This window comes from Phaethon aethereus, assembly GCF_964289735.1.
Source record: "Phaethon aethereus genome assembly, chromosome: 2".
Classification (NCBI taxonomy): domain Eukaryota; kingdom Metazoa; phylum Chordata; class Aves; order Phaethontiformes; family Phaethontidae; genus Phaethon; species Phaethon aethereus.
The window spans coordinates 148,530,671-148,549,660 of record NC_138582.1 but is presented as its reverse complement, the minus strand read 5'-3'; the positions used below and the strand labels follow the sequence as shown (position 1 = coordinate 148,549,660).

The 18,990-nt window shown below is 39.2% G+C and overlaps 1 protein-coding gene across 1 annotated transcript in view; it reads left to right on the top strand.

Annotated features, from left to right (window-relative positions):
• Nucleotides 1-18,990, top strand: part of RSU1 (Ras suppressor protein 1) — a gene marked incomplete at its 3' end in the record, with an annotated part of 112,827 nt that overhangs the window by 15,897 nt on the left and 77,940 nt on the right. Inside the window, exons 3-6 of the mRNA XM_082015544.1 lie at nt 9,741-9,861; nt 13,425-13,543; nt 15,069-15,151; nt 15,422-15,536. Coding sequence (XP_081871670.1) covers nt 9,741-9,861; nt 13,425-13,543; nt 15,069-15,151; nt 15,422-15,536 — 438 coding nt within the window. The remainder of the gene's footprint in view (nt 1-9,740; nt 9,862-13,424; nt 13,544-15,068; nt 15,152-15,421; nt 15,537-18,990) is intronic.

Here is an 18,990-nt window from a genome sequence, read left to right as displayed (position 1 = left end):
TTTTTTTTTTTTGGAAGCCCTGTATAAATGATCTTTATCCATGTGTATGTACGGGTCGTAATGTAAAATTATTGGAAATCCTCTTGCCAGGTAGAGACTACTTTGAAGTTGGTGTTGTCAAAGCTAGTGAATGTTGCACAAGTGAACTCACTTCTTTAAAGAGCTTTATTTTGTGTAATCTCAAAGAATTTATTGTCTAACAAGGCGAGTGGAATCTTTTTGTTGCTAATATTAAAGGACAGGGGTGAGAAGGTTGATTTGGTCTAGATTGAGAGGAAACTGGATTTAGTTTTGTGTACTTGGTTTTGTAGTCTACTTTCTATGTATTCTTTTTGTTCTTCTAGCAATCAGGTGTGTTGGTTTGAAGTGGATAATGACACAGCATTTCCCTTCAGAGCACTCACCCATCTGGCCTCTTACTCTTTCCATTGGTGCCCTGTGTCAAAAATACTGTAGAGTGAAATAACCCTTAGGGTTATTTCCTGATCTTTGTCTGAGAATGGGCCATTTGTGGTAACACGGTTTCATTCTTCTAGGAGGATTATCTGCTGCAGCTGGAAATGAAATGTACAGTCAGCTGAAGCTTGGGATCAGCTAACTTAGAGGTGCAGGGAGGAGTCTGTACCACGCAGGCTCAGAGAAGTGGCTTTAATTATCGGCTGTAGGGAGCCCAAACTATGAGGGAGCTCTGAGGGCTGGAAAGAGAACATCAAGTGTAAACACATGTGCTGACTTTGCTTTTGAGCAGTGAGCTTTTTTACTGCAGCCTGTTCCTGTGTGTGTATTTAGAGGACAGGCTGGTGTCTCTGATAAACAGTGTCAGCAGGGCAGTCTGGAATGCTGAACGAGGCATCAAGTTGATCCAAGTAGCAGTGAAAAATAGTCCTATGGGATTTCTTAAAAACATTTCAGTGGTATAAAAAGTGTAAACTACTAATACCATCCAATAAAACAAACTGAAATTACAGACTATTTGTTAGATAGAGTGAAAGCAGGATTTTGTAAATAAGCACTGCTTTAGAATGGTATTCCTGAGTAAGAGGCTGAAGTGACCTTGACCTGTGAGGGGTAACCTGTAGTATCTGTTCAAGACTTGTTGTTCAGGGCATCTTTGATTAGTCCCTCTTGTAAACCGCAGAAAGCATGTTAAATAGTAAAGTAGAATATTGAGGGAGGGGAAGGTGAACATGCAGAACTTCAGCTGTCTTGATTTAACTAAGGCCAGCTAGTGTGAACCTCTGAAAAGATCATGCTTAAACACCTGAAGGAGGCTCACTGAGATTTAGTGAGACCATTTGCAATTGCATTTGGTGGAAGCCTAACAATAAATCTCAATTTAATGCTATCAGCTGAAGTTCTTCAGTCCTGCAAAAGTTATTTTTCTTAACCATTCCCTGCTCTTGAAATATCAACACGTACAGATGATCTCACCTGTAACAAGGGATGTAGGCTGTGTTCTTCAACTTTTTGCATGGTGTGCATGGTGTACCACATAGGGTTTTTTGTTCTCCTGACATAAAAGAAAGATAGCGAAGCATCTTGGCTGAGCTTTGCACTCCTCACAAAACAATTATTGAAGCTGATGATGCTGTGGTCCACTACAGTACTTGCACGTCACACTAATTCAAAAAGTGTGGCAAATACTCTGTTTTCTTCAAAATTATTTGCAGAAATTAAGGGGCATATGTATATCCATGTTTTTATACCCATCCTCACTTGAACAGTACTGTTCCTTACTGCTGTAAGAAAAGCTAACAAACATCAGGTTTTTGTGAGCTATTTTGGTGTGGTTTCAGTTCTTTGCTGTTAAGCGATTTATTTTCAACCTAGTAATCCCTTCCTAACCTCAGCTTATTTCTCTCCAAACCCTGAAATGCATCGTAAGCTTTCTTCTTGGAGAAGAACAGATTTGTCCTTTGTCTTCACTAGACGTCACTTGATTCCCAGTCTCTTCTCAGCCTTTCCTGTGCTCATAGTACTTCTCCTTAGATTCTGGCTTCTAAAGTAAAACTGTTTATTGATACATTGTTTTGTTGGCACAGTAGCACATCAGTGAGGTATAGTACAATTTAAACATGTTCTTATGAACATTTTCATAACTGCAGTGCTTCTGTGGATAATTGGAAAGAAGAACTCTGCTGGTTTCTGGAAAGAGCTGAAGATTAAGGAGATAAGTTTGTTTTTAATGTTTTCTGTGTGAGGTTAGTATCCGTCTTTGGAAGAGGGTCGAGGGAGGGCAAAAGGGGGAAACTTGAACTACATAATGTGTAAATGAAGTACTGTATGCTTCACTTGAGATCAGGATTCTCTCCAGTTAACTGCCAAGTATGATATCAGCATGCCTGTGAATATTTAAAATGAAAACTGTTGTGTTCTCCCTCTGCTAATTCCTCTTTCATTTTGGGGAAGCTGATTGCTTCTCACTCTCAGTATAACAGAACCCTTGTCAAATTAATCTAAACATGACTCTAGCTCTACGAGTACAGTTATATTGGATGCACAGGATGTATTACATATTTAGTATTCTAAATTCTTCCTCCCCCATGAAATGTGCATAACATTTCATGTCTTTATGACCTTTACTCTTAGGGATCCTTACTCATGAAAAGTTCCTGTTGACGCTAACTGGATTAGCAACAGTCTGCAGAACTGGGTTTATTACATTGTATAGCCCACAAGTTTTACTTTAGGCTTAAGAAGTAGGTTCTTGCTCTTGGCAAGAAAACCTTACCTGGGATCTCTGATGGACTGATAGCGCTCTCAAAGGTCTGTAGTGAGTTCTCTTTACTCTGTATGACTCTTGAACAACTTTTAAGTGGAACAGTTTAATGAGAAACTGGCATAGTCTTATAAATCTCTTCTCTGACAAGTACTGCTATTTTAACAGCTCTTCTGGATAAATATTCCCTTAGAACCTGTAAAGGTTTGGAATACTACTGAATGTCATGTTCCTAGGTACTGCAAAATTACTTCATTAACTAAAGAAACATTCTGAAAAAAACAGGGATTCTGCAGCTTAAAGGCTCTAAAGATGTGAATGCCAAAGAAACTAATCCTATTTTAAATTATTAAAATTCTTATTTCACTTGATGTCTCATTCAAAACCCATTGAATTCAATGAGTGGTTTTCTGTAGCCTTTGAGTCATATTTATTGAGGAGATCATAAGATTACTCACACACAGGTATTACAGATACTGTTTTTCAAGCAGCAGTGGGACAATGTTTATTTTGAACATTCAACGTTAAGGTATAAATGAAGTGAAATTTTTAACTCTGTTTGCATACCATGTGTTCCTGTCATGATGTTTTTACTAAATCATTTCACTTGTCCAATTGGGTAGTACATTGACTCTTGTCACGTTTTTAACCTGAGCTTCCTTGTCTAAAATGTTTTATATTTTAGTTTTAAATTGTAAAGGAAGTTTTAATATGGGTCTTCTAAGAGCGTCTTCAGAAATGTTTGATTTAATATGTTGGTCCCTACTAAGTACAAAAAAAACCCAGAATAGATTTAATCTTTTAGATGAAAAGCAAATGGAGACTTAATCTTGCAGACACCTGAGTTTGTTTATTTTTAAAGTTGTGAGGATTCCTGTTGTTTCCCAGTGCTTCACAGAAGCTTTAAGAGGAATAATCCTGGAGCTCATTTGCAGGAAAAGAGACTTTCTGAAGCCTGTGCATTTTCAGCTGTATGAAGGGCCTTGCCACCACAAGAGGAATTGTATTGAAACCTAGATGAATGACTAAAGGGTGGTATAGTGGGACTGGCAGCGGAAAAAAAATGCACCTCCTTTTTTCCTCTTCAGTTTTCTGTGTTGCTCTTCCTTTGTCAGAGGTTGGGTATACACAAGGAGCTGGATCTGGATGTCAGTTCTAGGTAGTGGTATGAAAACCACTTGACTTTCCTGCTTTATGAGAGTTGTATCTGAGATACTTAACTCTAAGCTGCTTTAACTGATCTAAATGTTCTTAGCGTGTTGCTCTGCATGATAGCTGTCTTGGATGAAAAGTCCATCTAACCCAGTATCTGTTCCCCAACAGGGAGCAACATCAGACCTCTAGTAAAGATAGATGTCTAGTGTCAGCTTCTGGCTCTTGATGTGGAGGGAGAATTAAGGTCCAGGTCCAGGATACTTAAGTGTGGAGTTATGTAGGCATTGACTAGTAGCATTTAATCCTTCTTATGTATGTTTTGGACATCATATCAGAACTTTTGAACAGCTGCTGCTTATGTAGGAATAAAATGTAATAACTTGCCTTGAGTGAAAGGCTTCTCTCATGACAATATATTTTGGTGCCTAAAGAATTACCACTAATGTCAGGGCAAAAAAGAGCATATTTGTTTTTAAATGCTGTGAAGTATAACAAGTTGCCAATGCTTATTCCCAGGAGCAAGAACAAAGTCCTGTTATTCCTTGGTGTGCAGCCTGTAGACCTTCTCTTTCACTCTCAACCCAGCTGTTGAAATAAAGGTGAAGTCTGTAGCTGTCATAGTGAATCACTGTATTGAATTTCCAGTATTGAACAAGGAAAAGGAAGCTGTTCCTGGTCTTGTGAAGTGTGACTTAATATGAATGGGGCTTCATGATGTGAGTGAAGCTTCACAGGAGAATGCAGAGGCATTGAGCTGCCAAATTTTACTAGCATTTGCTGAGGGGGAGTTTAGTTGTTAATGACACTGGGCAGCAGATGGTCTTAGAAGAGTTGTTAAGACACTGTGGATTGTACTGTAAATATGTGGGTGAATGGAACTAGGATGCTGACAGTTCACTCTCACAGCTCATCATGAGAAGGTGACTCGAGTGGAATTCGGTATTGCCAGAATATGAATTTCTTGAATTCTGGCAATCTGCTATATATCTGGGAAGAACTTTGCAACATAACAGTGGGATGGTAGTCGGGACACACTTAGTTGTGTAAAGTTCAGAACAGAGAACATTATATGCCTAGTGAACCTTGCTTGACCACTGGTGATCTTTAGACCTGAAGGTACTGAACCTGTGCAGTTTAGCTACAAGACCAGTACAGGAGTTAATTTTGGTCTTCTGTTTTGTTTTGAATCCAAGAGAGCATTCATTCATATTACAAATGAATCTGAATTGTTGAACCAGAAAATAAGCTGTTACAGGAGAAAGTCCTCTCTTCCCTACCACAAGCCTGGTCTTGACCTACTATTCTGTTCTTCTGTCTCACAAAATACTTCCTCCTCTTCCTTTCAAACCAAAAGAATACAATTGTGGAGTGGGGCTTTTTACTTTTGATTTAACAGGGTGAGCCACAAAGTAGTTAATCCAAATCCTTTTCTGCATTTTTAGCCTTTTTCTTATCTCAGCCTGCTTACCCATGCAGCTTTTAGTATGGCTTGAAGAAGATGATATAAAGTATCCTAAGTGTGATTCACAACATGAAATACAGTAAGTGGAAATTACACAGATATATCAGAAACTTAGCAGACATTCTGCAAGGACACATCTCCTGTTGTTCGCAAGGGACACTTACACCTGTGCCCTGACAAAAGAAAACCAAATTTAAAACCTCTGATAAACTAACCAGTGGAAGTTGAGTTTTTGCCCCATGTTTACAAGTGGGATGAGCAGGTAGGATTTTGAGATTCTTCAACTGTAGTAACCCATTGAAACTAGGGTTCTCTTTGCTGTGATCTTCAGTGCAAGTGTAATCTTCATGAACAAATCTTTGGAAGCCATGTTTCTTCCTGTCTTCTTGTCTAGTTGTCATCTGGGTAGTTTAATGGGATTTCTCTTAATTGTTTTGTGTGTTTTTGGTTTGGTTTTCGTTGTTTATTTTGTTTTTATGAAGATGACCGTTCACATTCTTCCTTGAAACGATTCTTCCTCTCCACAGTCTCCTAGCTTAATTCAGAAGTGAGATACAAGCTTAAGAAAGGGGGAAAACAAGCTGGTTTAGACAGGTATTTAGAATTGTTTAGGTTGGAAAAGACCTTTAAGATCACCAAGTCCAACCGTTAACTAGCACTGCCAAGTCTACCACTAAACCATGTCCCTAAGCACCACATCTATATGGCTTTTAAATATCTCCAGGGGTGGTGACTCAACCACCTCCCTGGGCAGCCTGTTCCATTGCTTGACAACCCTTTCAGTGAAGAAATTTTTCCTAATATCCAATCTAAGCCTCCCCTGGTGCAACTTGAGGCTATTTCCTGTCGTTCTATTGCTAGTTACTTGTGAGAAGAGACCGACACCCACCTCACTACAACCTCCTTTCAGGTAGTTGTAGAGAGCAATAAGGCCTCCCCTCAGACTAAACAACCCCAGTTCCCTCAGCTGCTCCTTGTAAGACTTGTGCTCCAGACCCCTCACCAGCTTCGTTGCACTTCTCTGGATGTGCTCCAGCACCCCACCATCCTTCTTGTAGTGAGAGGCCCAAAACTGAACACAGTATTTGAGGTGCGGCCTCACCAATGCCGAGTACAGGGGCACAATCACTTCCCTAGTCCTGCTGGCCACTCTGTTTCTGATAGAAGCCAGGATGCTGTTGGCCACCTTGGCTACCTGGGCTTGGATTCAGCCGGCTGTCAACCAGCACCCCCAGGGCCTTTTCCACCAGACAGGTTTCCAGGCACTCTTCCCCAAGCCTGTAGTGTTGCATGGGATGTCCTGCAGGACCTGACACTTAGCCTTGTTGAACCTCATATAGTTGGCCTTGGACCATCAATCCAGCCTGTCCAGATCCCTCTGTAGAGCCCTCCTACCTTCCAGCAGATTAACACTCCCACCCAACTTGGTGTCACCTGCAAACTTACTGAGGGAGCACTTGATCCCCTCATCTAGATCACTGATAAAGATATTAAACAGAACTGTCCCCAAAACTGAGCCCTGGGGAACATCACTTGTGACCAGCTGCCTACTGGATTTAACTCCATTCACTGCAACTCTTTGGGCCTGGCCATCCAGCCAGTTTTTTACCCAGTGGACAGTACACCTGTCCAAGCCATGAGCAGCCAGCTTCTCCAGGAGAAATGCTCTCGGAAATGGTGTCAAAGGCTTTACTAAACAAAAGTCTAGGTAGACAACATCCACAGCCTTTCCCTCATCCACTAAGTGGGTCACCTTGTTATAGAAGGAGATCAAGTTAGTCAAGCAGGACCTGCCTTTCATAAACCCATGCTGACTGGGCCTGATTACCTGGTTGTCCGGTACCTGCTGCATGATGACACTCAAGATGATCTGCTCTGTAACCTTCCCCAGCAGCAAGGTCAGACTGGCAGGCCTGTAGTTCCTCAGATGCTCCTTCCGTCCCATCTTGTAGATGGGCGTCACATTTGCCGACTTCCAGTCAACTGGGATGTCCCCAGTTAGCTAGGACTGGTGGTAAATGATTGGAAGGACACATCCACTAAATCGGTGTCAGTAGTTCAAGCTAGCTCCGTAACTGGGTCCAGCTTTTTGCTTTGTTGCTTATTGTTTGGACTCTGTCAGGCTGCTTGGAAGGTATTTGTCCCCATTTTGTGGTCTATTCACAGAGGCAGAACAGCTTTGCTGCTTTCATGAAGCAAGAGGTCATTAGGTAGCTCATGCTGTGAATATGACTGACTAAACGTAAGGTGTCTGTTAACCAACACTGCTTCAACTGAAATGTGAGTCAGGTATTGCTGTCTTTCTTTGCATGAGGGTATCATGAATAAATTACCTCTGTAGTCTGACAGTTTCTGTAGTCCAGCCTCACAGCAAGATCAAAAAGGTTTCATGGGCTTCCTGTCTTTGAAATGATAGTATTGTCCTCAGTGTAAGATGTACTTTTGTTAGTTGGCTTTGAGAAATTTCAGTGTCCTGGATAACAGCGTCTTAATTTCTTTACCATCTCGTGGTAGTGTTCAATGTGAATAACTGAAATACAGAATTGACACGTAGGTTGTGAAGCCGACTGTAGGTTTGGTAAGTCTGCCCTCCTGATCATCAGGCTCTTGTTGCAGTGCTCCCACAGCAGAGCTCTGCATTACATTTAGCATAACTTGTGATGTTAAGTTGCACTGTTTTTTCTACCAGAGTGTAATCTCTTCCATTGTCAAAAGGCCAAAACCGTCATACCAAATTTTTCTTAATTGCATCGACGGTGTAACTTCAGGAGAATTGTATTTGGTCTCTGTATTGCTTAGGCTTTGACTAAACTAAAACCTGTATTTGCTAGTACTTCTGATTCCTATTCTTGCATAAACATAGAATCTGTTAGAGAAGAGCAGAAACATGGTTTGCCAGTCCATTGCATCTCATCAAAGTCAAATTATAAAGTCTAATTTCTGAAAGGAAAACATTTTAATACTGGTAATTACTGTTCTGGTGAAATATTGAGTCTGGAAACAGTTGAATTACATCAATTAAAATGCTCAGTTAACTTCTGTTAGGGAATAATTTAAAACAACCATAGTAGTACATTACCCTTTACTTGCTGAAGACACATAATTCTTGCTATCATTGAGTGACAGATATGCATGGACTAGTTGGAAGGTACCGCAAAGGGAGGGCTTTTAAATGTTCAGATTTGCCTTAATGATTTTATAAAAAAAAGTCTGCGAAAAATCTCCTGCAATGAATGTGACCCTCAACAGTAATATTTATATAGTGTAATTAGAGTGTTTGTTAGGGATACCGTTATTGTTCACAATGTAATTAGACTTAGAATCCAGTAAATGTGACATACTACAATGTTCTGCTTTGTAAACATTATTGACTCCATTTTAAAACTGAGGTTGCCTCATGCCAACAAATAAAAGAAAATCATGGCCTCATAAAAACTTCTAATTATTTAGATGTGCACTCTGTGGGTTCCTGGTGCAGTCAAAGTTGAGACTGAACCAAGGTGAATATTGAACACAGGTGCAAGCTTCAGTGTAGGTGATTTGCCAACCTCCCTTTTATGTAAAGCTGAGCTGTCTACTTAAATCTCACTGTTTGAGCGAAAGGATGCAAATCTGTATAGCTTTTTAACCTTGTTTGCACAGGCATATTTATATTGTGCTTCTACCTTATTTTTCATGTTTCTAGAGAATAGCCAGATATTGATTTGTTGGTAATCCATGTGTAGCCATGTATGTGTATTGATCAGGTAGTTATTCACTCATGGGGGGTAACTGAAAACAGGCTTGGCTAAACAGTTCATCTTTTAGGGATGAACTTAATTTTTTGTAAATTTTGTTATATCTAAAATGGACAGGAACTTGGATACTAGATTATTTAAGCAGTAAGCAGAATGGGCCATCACTAAAACCGAATTTTTATTTCATATTTGCTGTTAAAAGACCTTTAATAAAACTGTTGTCTTTGTGTAACTACTTGTACCATTCATTTTTTCAACTCAACGAAAATGAAAGGATCAGAGTCTTTTAGGCTCTGCTCTGTTGAGACCTCTGTGTGCTACACAAGCTCAGGATGGCCTGCTTATCTTCGTTAGCCTGTGAGAGCATTTGTTGTCCTTGTCTCTCTCTGCAGTGGTCTTTGTTAGTCAAAAGACTTTATTAGTCAAAAGTATCTACCAATACTGGTAGTAATTTTCTGAAGAGTACAAAGTGACTGCTTTCAGGAATGAGAACAGATTCCAGATAGGAGGCTTTTTTGAGATAAACTTCACTTTTATTGCAATAGCTATTAGATGCTGTTTCTACTGTCAGCCACTGCACAGAGCAAAAGACAGGTGATAGTAGAGCATCTATAGTCTAGGTAGCTTGCTCTAATTGCAGTCTCTCACTGTGAAAACTTTCCCACAGCTGTGCCAGCAAACATTGCAGACCTGAGAAACATAGAAGTGCTCAACTTTTTCAACAACCAGATTGAGGAGTTGCCTACACAGATTAGCAGCCTTCAGAAGCTCAAACACCTGAATCTTGGGTGCGTATCTTAATGCAAAAATTTGCTGTAATAGAGGTACTGTCAAATGTTGTTGCAACTGAACCTGCAATTTCTTATTTTTTGGTATTAAAGTTTCTTTTTGTAACTGTTTGTGAGAATAACTTGGCAATTATGGCTTCAGAGTGTTTAGGTAGTGTCCTGGATAATCGGATACTTACAAGTCTTCAAGCACTTACTGTGGTATACTGATAACCATTTAAGGACAACAGCAACTGTCATTCATCTAATACTAAAGTCAAACTTAACAATTATTGGATTTTACTTCCCTAGCAACTGTCTCTTAATTCTGTGGTTGCTGCATAAGAGCCAGGCTCTATTTTCTGTTCTGCTTTTTTTAAAAAAACAAGCTAATTTTTCCATGTTAATTTAGGACTTTAATTCCAAAGTTCCAAATTTGGCATTAAAGAAATTTCAATTTCAATTAAACCTATAAAAGCAGCAGCAAATCTTTAAATGTGGTGTGCATTTAATTCAGAGAGCTTGTATTGACTGAATTTGAGCCAGAGGCATTCCTGTTAAGATTTTTCAGAGATCCAATTCCAGTAGAGTTGGTGGTACTTTATAACTACAGTTGCAGAAGGCTTTCTTAATTAAGAAAATAAACATGAAGCAAAGAACCTTCTTAAAACTAACTGGGCATATTAAAGTGTAACTTCTTAGAAAAACACTGGTGTGGGTAAGCTTTAGCTTTAGAGGCTTCTCATAGTAAGAATGTTTGTATTTTATAAAGTCAAACTTCTGAACACCATAAACTGAGGATTTTTTACTATTTTAAATACCGAATGATTTTGGCTAGGCCCTGTGTATCTTGCTTTAGCTACTTTTGTCAAGTGCTGATAATTGAATTGCTTCTTGAACTGTTGGAATGCCAATAAATATTTTAATGATGATCCATCATCTTTGGTCTTTATCTGGTCACTTTAGAACTCTAGCATGCTTTAATTTGAACTTGGAATTGCTTTTCAGAGCTAATATTAATTCATGATCAGGATTCTATATACCTTGGGGTTTAAATCCATATTTTTGGAATGGCATATAGTAGTGTTGCAGTGTATGGAGGGAGGAAGAAGTTGGGCTCTTGCCATGGATTAAAGCAGTGACAAGTGCTACTGTAGTTCAAATACTGGTCTTCAGTAACGGAAAAAATTTAGTGCAAAAGTCCACTTGGGGTTAAGACCAGGAGACATTAGGTCTGGAACCACAGTTGACACCTTCATGTGTCAAGTGGTCCAAGATTTTGTAGATCAAATACTCTTAATACCCTCTTTACCCATAATCTTCCAGGCACAGGATTTACAGCCCAGTCTTATCTCTGCAAAATGGGCTCTGTTTTGGAGGTCCTTGGAGTCAGTGAAGAGGAAACTATTCTGCCCTAGTAGTTTGCCGAGGGGCAGCCCAGAAACCCCCTTGTAATCTGCAGTGCCTGTATATGCACAGGGCATCAGAACAGCCCTTGGGGGGAGAGGGGAAACTTGAATAAGAGCATAGATTATTCTGGGGAGGATTTTGGGGCAGAAGGGTCAAGTGGTGGGGTGGAAAGACAGAAGGTATACTGCTACACTGAAAGCTTAAAAAACAAAACAAAAAAAACAAGCCACAACTTGGAAGGGGGGTGTGGCACAGTTTCTGTGGCACAAGCTCAATACCTGAAGGTCTGAATAGTGCTGGGCAGGAACTTTCAGCTGCTGCTTTTTCCATGCCAAAGAATAGATGCCATCTGCCTGTTGTCAGTAGGGGGAACACTCTTTCTTTTCCTGTTCCTTTGTTACGAAATGGAAGGCCGTCACTTTTACTATCGAAAAAGGAGCTGCTTTCTTTAGTCCTATTTGATATAAAGAACAATTTTAAAAACAGTGACAAGTCTGCAGTAACGATAGTGGAGAATGCCTTTCTGTATTTTAATAGCTACTACTATAACAGTAATACTAGGTGCATGTCCCTGGTAGGACTTCTTACGGGGGATGAGGAGGAAGAAGATTTCATCTAGAGTTTAGCTACAGGGAGCTGATTTTTATAGGTTCTTGTTCTGGTGGGGCTGGCTTTTGCAAAAGTGAGAGAGGAAAGGTGAGGTTATATCTGAGAGCCTGTAAAAGAAATGTTGTATGTACTACTTCTGCCTTTGCTCACATGGATGTGTGGTCATCATGCGTAGTCTGGAAGTGCAGCTGCTCTTGTGTTTAATTCGGTGTCCAAAGAAGTCTTAGAATATGGGCTTATTAGCTGTCCTACAGATGTATTTCATAGTATTTATCACGTAGTATAGCATAGAGTTTGACAAAAATTGCATGGGGAAGGGAAGGCCTTAGAGATTAGAGCCAAAAGTCTTTATGATTTTTGGGTACCCAACTTTGTCAATACTTTGACCTGAGTTTTCATAGCTTTTAGTGTTACATTGCACTTCATACATTCACACTACATTTCATCTTGACTTCACCTGTGGCTTTTGCTATTTATCACTTTTGCATCAGAAGGAGAGTCAAATTCGGAATATGTGTAGAGGTAACGTGTGAAAGGTCATGATTGTTTCCAGTCCAATTCTTCAGAATAGCTGCCTGTACATGCTCTTCCTTAAGATGCCTATCTTCTCTGTTCCACTTTCAAACTAGGTGACACGGAAGCTGTATGTTTAGTGTACATGCAATAGGGCCAGTATGAATAATAAGCTGGTAGGTTTTTTTGTGTTCATATGATAAGCAGTGAGAGCTCTAGCTCGTACACCAACAGTAAGGTTCTAGTCTCCAGGTCCTTGCCTTCCTTTGTCATTGCAGTAGCTCTAGTGATTATCTGGATCACCTTGTTCAAGCCCTTTAAGGTCAGACGAAAGTAACTGTTTTCTGTAGCTTGTCTGCGCGAGGTTATTGGAGAAACCTTTTCCTTTTGTTAGCTTTCCCAATGTTCTTCTGGCTGTTGCCAGTGGGAACTGCTATCCTAAACCCTCTGAGACTGGTTGAATGAGCTATATTTAGACTAAGCCTCATCAGTCGGAGGACTGACATGTTATTTACTTCATGTACCATGTTCATCAATAGTAACCTAGTGACACAAATTTGCTGTTCTTATGAATGTGTTTGAGCAACAATTATCAATGAATGTAAATACCATGCAGCTGAGGTATTCCTCTTTGTATGTGGTACCATGGTGAAGAACTATGTGGCATGGCAGATGGTCAAGATGATGTGCAAAAGGGTAATTTGTAATTTAGGTAGAAGATAGGTCATCTACTAAGAACCAGCTTTCTCCATGGCATACTGTTTAAGCTGACCATAGCACTGTGCCACCTCTCTCCCTTGTGCTTCATGTTTCAGGTGTGGCTGTTGATTGACAGATGGGATCCCTTGCGAGTGCCTAAGTTTTGGGCATATTTATGGGAATGAGAGCAAAAGGCTTGCTCGGTATCTTGTAGCATCAACCCCTTTTCAAGAAAAAAAGGGAAGCTTTTTGTAGATTACATTTTTAGAAATTAAACTCTTGTTGCCTGTATTATTCCCACTGGGTGAAGTGATTACTGATGTCATGTTTTGTTTTTTCCTCTTCACCTACAGCATGAACAGGCTAAACACCTTGCCAAGGGGATTTGGCTCTTTACCAGCTCTGGAGGTTCTTGACTTGACTTACAACAACTTAAATGAAAATTCTCTACCAGGAAACTTCTTCTATCTGAGTAAGAAACTTTCCTAAAAACTCTACAAATTTTCATTGTATGGTGCTTTTCTTTCTGCAGTTGAAATTTATTTGATGGAGACCAAACTGAACAGAATTTTTCTGATATTTATGCTTTTCTTGGAATATATCTTGAATATTTCTGCATAGCTCAACCATATTTATCACTGATACACAGTCACCTGACACCATTGGACATGAGAAGACTTGCTTAGTAATGATATATTAGTTTTCTTCTGAGTAATATTTCCTTGGGTCCCATACTCAGTTAAAACTTAAAACTTCATAGAAGCTTGCAAGGCTCAGGGGAAAGTTAACTGTTCTGCAAGGCAACTTTGTGTCTTGACTCTGGAAACAATTGTGTTCTTGATGGTTCATTACTGAAATAGTTTTAACAGCGTGTGGATGTTGAAGTGTTTTGTATGTTAAAAAATATGCTAAGGTTACAAAGCTTGGCACAGGAGTGGTAGAGTTAAGCTGACCTTTGCATGTGTTAAAAATACACACTCCTAGAATTCAAATAAAAGTATTGTAATACATATGTGCAAAATGGCTGCATTATGGTTGCCTAAGCAACCTGAATTCTGTCACTTTCTGGATTTCAGTGATTCTGCTGCCTTACTGGTCTTTTCAGTGTAATATGCTGAAGTGGCTTCAGGATCAGTGCATTTAGCAGCAAAAGTGACAAGCGAGGAGAGAGGAAGGAGTGACACTGTCTCAGAGATTTTGTGACTGTAACCTAGCAGAGGGAATTTTTGAGTTAGTGTTATCAAAAATGGTCACATATAATGAAATGAAAAGAGGAGGAGTAGTAAACTGTGTAAGAGAAACAGCATCTCCTCTCTGGTGGGGAAGAGAGGTTTTGCTGACCTGACTACCTTCCTTCCTGCTGCACCCAACAGTTCTTTGTGAATCTCCATTTCAATTTATTTTTTTTAAACTGTCATGTATGCTTGTTCAATACTAGCAAACTACATGGTTGTGCTGGGTCATCTCTTTTTCTGTGAATTTCATAGAGACTAAGCGCGGAAATTACAAATTATACAATTTGAGTCTCCTGTATTGCTCTCTTTTTCAGGTCTCTTTCCCAGTCTTAGGCTGTGTTTTCTATAGAGGTTAACATAGATGTGTATTTGTCAAAAAAACCTCAGATAATTTTTTTAAAATGTTTGTTTCGGATGCAAATTGATGTAATAAATAAGAATCGGGGATAATAAAGAGTAATGAGTGTATTCTGACAGCTGAGCACTGAGACTCATATGCCAGAACCTGCCGAAGTCTACTATTGTAGAAATTGTTAATTGTGCCAGTCCTTTTGAATATAGATGTTTTCCTGAACTCGCCAACAATACAATAAACCAGTAAATCTAAGTTTGACCTGCTTGTTATTATTGTGAGCCCTGGGTATGTCAAAGGCTTTTCACCAAGTCAGGGTTATTAATCAAACCTGACTCCCTTTTATTGATTAGACCTCAAATGGTTGGGTTATATGCCACCCTGTTTATATATTGCTATTTAATTTGCAGCCACCCTGCGTGCACTCTATCTAAGTGACAACGATTTTGAAATCCTGCCGCCAGATATTGGGAAGCTCACAAAGTTGCAGATAGTAAGTAATTTATCTAAATTCTTGGAAAATCAATTCACTTTTGCAATGCTTGTAGGAATAGAATCTAGTCAATTTGAGGAGTAGTAGGGTATGTTTGCAGGAATAGACCACTACACCTGGAACTGTTTCTTGTTTACCAGCAGACACTTGTAAATAAATTGGAAGAATTGAGCATTTAGGAGAAAGGTGGGGGCAGAGTGAGTAGAGTTCTGTTTTAGGCTGCTTTATGGTAACCAAAAATTGTTCTGACTACTCTATATTCACTCTTAGCTGAGTCTTAGAGACAATGACCTGATATCACTGCCTAAAGAAATTGGTGAGCTCACTCAGCTTAAGGAACTTCATATCCAGGGAAATCGTCTTACCGTGCTGCCCCCAGAACTAGGTAAGATTATGGATGATCATTTATTTATTTGAAGAATAATGATAACGATGCACTGTTTCCTCTGAAACAAAACCGATTAAACTCTAGGAAGTGATTATGCTTAAATCTTCATTGCTGCTAATATTTGTTTTCCCCTGAGAAACACTCACTTTGTCACTCCTACTGGATATGCAGGAGGATCCAGGAGATGATGTGTGTTAGGTTTTATTAGTTTTTTACATGTTACATTTTCCTTATGTATCAGTACACCTGACTGCCAATTTGTATATAGCATCTTGCTTTATGTAACATACCATAAATATTGAGTCTGCAAAGCTATTCTTGTCTCTGGCTGGGTTTTGAGAACACTATATGGATAATCCAAAATTATATTAGGCAAAAATGACAGCAGTGTAAGTGGCTTTTTTTGTGACTGTTCCTGTAAAAAAGGAAGTTTGATAAACTAGAGTAAAATATAGCTAAATTAGATTATTATTATAAATTAATAAGTTTTCATTTTTCTGTTTCAGTAGCCTGCCTTTCTTAGTGACTTGACAACTCTTGCACTTAAAGCAGTGAAGCTGGTTGATGTACTTTGAATTTGTGATATTGGCCATTTAGTTATGATTGCAAGTGACTTCTTTCAACCTATACAGTAGAGGTTTTCTTTGAAAAATAAGTAGTTATTTTGCAGAATTTGCATTGCAGTATTTAATTTTATATAAGGGGCATTAACTTCAACAGAGGTTGTTCCTTTTTGCCCCAAGTCAGAATTTGGTCTTAGATCTTTTACAAAAATCTTCACAAATACTTTTGGGAATAATGTAGCTGTATCAATTACCTGTTGTTGAAACACCTATTACACAGGGGTTTATTCCTTGTGTCTTGTTATTGTGGACTGTTACATAGGGAAGCTTCTTTGTTTCTACCAATACCTTCCAAATAATAGTTCCCAAAACTCAGAAGGAGAGTGACTGAAGTTAGCATGATAAAGAAAAATTATTTGTTGTCATAAGAACTTGCCTCGACCCATTAGAGAATGTGGCAGCTGTGTGCATAAATGTGACAGTCTGCAATGTGTGCTTTTTGTTTTTTGTAGCAAAGGAAAGTGTCTGCTTTTTTCTATGAGGTGAGGGAAGATTTGTTTGGACTCTACTTGTTTAACCCACCATGGTTTTCCTGCCTTTATCAGTCTAGCAGAGTATATGATGCTGAGTATTTTTTTTTTTTTTCCCCCTTCTCACCACTGGTAGGTGAAAGTTTTCTTGTTTCCTTAATTTCAGATGTTTATTCTTTGACACAGGTATACTTTCTTTAGCCTTTTGTCAAAGTCATATTTATTTATAAAGTCTTTTTCAATAGCAATAACATTTCAGAAGCTTGTAGTATCTGTAAATGTATTTTTCTGCAGCTACCTAAACTATAGCCTTGATTTTTTTCAGAAAGTGGAAGCTAAATGCTGCACTGAGTCTAACCACCTTCTGTGGCTAATTAAGTGTTCTAAACATGCTGCTGCCTTACAAGCATAACAGCAAATTCACTTTAAATGGTTTTACCGTCATTGTCCAAAGCAAATGGAAATGTTTGAAACAAAATTCTTGATGTTTATTTTGCACTGACCTGCGAAACTCAGGACAGCCGAGGGAAGAACAAACAAACATTTGTGTTATAGAACTATATCACAATCTGGTAGAAAAAGGACTTGTAATTTTGCCTCACCTGATCAGAATGAGGTGCACTGATGCAGCTTAAGTCTTTGTGACCTCTGTTCTTTATTACTGAAATGCTATTCTATAAATTATACTTTCTTTTGATGTATTAATTTACTAATGTTTCTTTTTATGGTCTTACCAAGATCCTTATTCATAATCAGTTGGCATAAGTTCTGTTGCAGTCTATGCCATTCATAGTGCTGGAACTATCTCAATATTTAAAATAGCCTAGATTTTGGGGTACATTTCCAGAGAACATTACACTGAAGTCTAGATTTGTAACTTGTGCAACTTGCTAGCGTATTTACTGTGCAAAGCAATGTTCTTGCTTGTTTCTTAAACATCTAGGCAAGCATTGAGGGAATGGATTTTAGTAAATGAAGCACCAGGCTGGGCTTTGGAGGCCTTGTTTGAGATCAGGCAGGAGGAGGCTACAGGCAAACATGAATCTGCTGAATGACTTCACCTCTGCTGCCCGGTTTTCCCTTCTGCAAACTAGGACAATTCAGAGCAGCAGTCCCCTCTGCCGACAGTTTTAAAGGCTGCCAATGAAAGGTGGTCTGCGAGTGTTACACCCTACTGAATGGACTGCGAATTCCATAGTCGCCATCTGAAGGAAAAACAATTTTATTTTCTGCCTCAGTTCTTCCTCCTAAATTTTAAAAATTGAATTATAATATAAGGAGAACTACCCAAATAGTTTGTGCTGTGCATGTTGGATAAATGGTTTTTCAGTGAGCAGGTCCTACTTGCATTAATTGCAGGTACTGCTGTTCTATTTAAAGTAAACAATCTTTCTTCTCTCAGTATCGCTTTCATAATTAAAGGTGCTGAAGGCTTAGTTTGGGCACTAGTGGACAGCAATGAGTCATTAGATGTTCATTTACCAGGGAAATGGGCACAATAAAAGCACCAGAATAAAAGTGTATTTGAATGAGGAGAAAGGGGCAGCAGTACATGAAACTGTTTTTTAAAGGTAATGGAAATAAGTGCAGAAGCAGGCATGGAGAGTAGGGTATGAGAAAAGGCCACAGACAGGCTTTGGGATCACAATTTTGGAATGTAGAGAGATACCAATAAATAAAACCCTAGAGTCTGCTCTTAATTTCACCTGATGTGATTGAGCGTGGCATGCACCAGTAAGAAGACTGGGGGAGATCAGTATTAGCCTCCACTGTGCTTAGCAGAAAATACCTATCGCTTATTTAAGAAAAATATTCTTGCCCAGGAAGAAACGAGGGGCCTGGAGGAGCGCACCGGTGCTCTGGGTGAGGGTGCTTGTCTGTAAATACAGTACGTGTGAGTGATGAACGCAGGAAATGGCCGGCAGTAGGTGGGTGGAATTTGCAGCTTGTTTTTATCATTTGTCTCTCAAAACCGTGTTCATGAGGAATGGTGGTGGGCAGTCATATATAAACTTTAAAGAGGCGCTGGCATTTTTTTCCCTAGCATTTAAAAGGTTATGTGCTGCATTGCGAGACAAATAAATCATGATTCACTGCAACAACAGAGTTGCAGTCAGTTATATAAATTGCCAAGGAAGCACTAAATCTGTCACTTCGTGTATTCTGACCATTTAACAATTGGAATGGTGTTTGGAAAGAAAGCTGAGTAGAAACAAGAACCACATAAAGTGGCAGATGCAATTAGTAAGATCAATGATGGTGTTTTAAGTTCATTGTATGGTCATCTGGGTGGACCCATATGTACCTCATGAAAGATTTTCTTGGCGCAGTCAGGAGTGTAAGAGTAGTATATGGTGC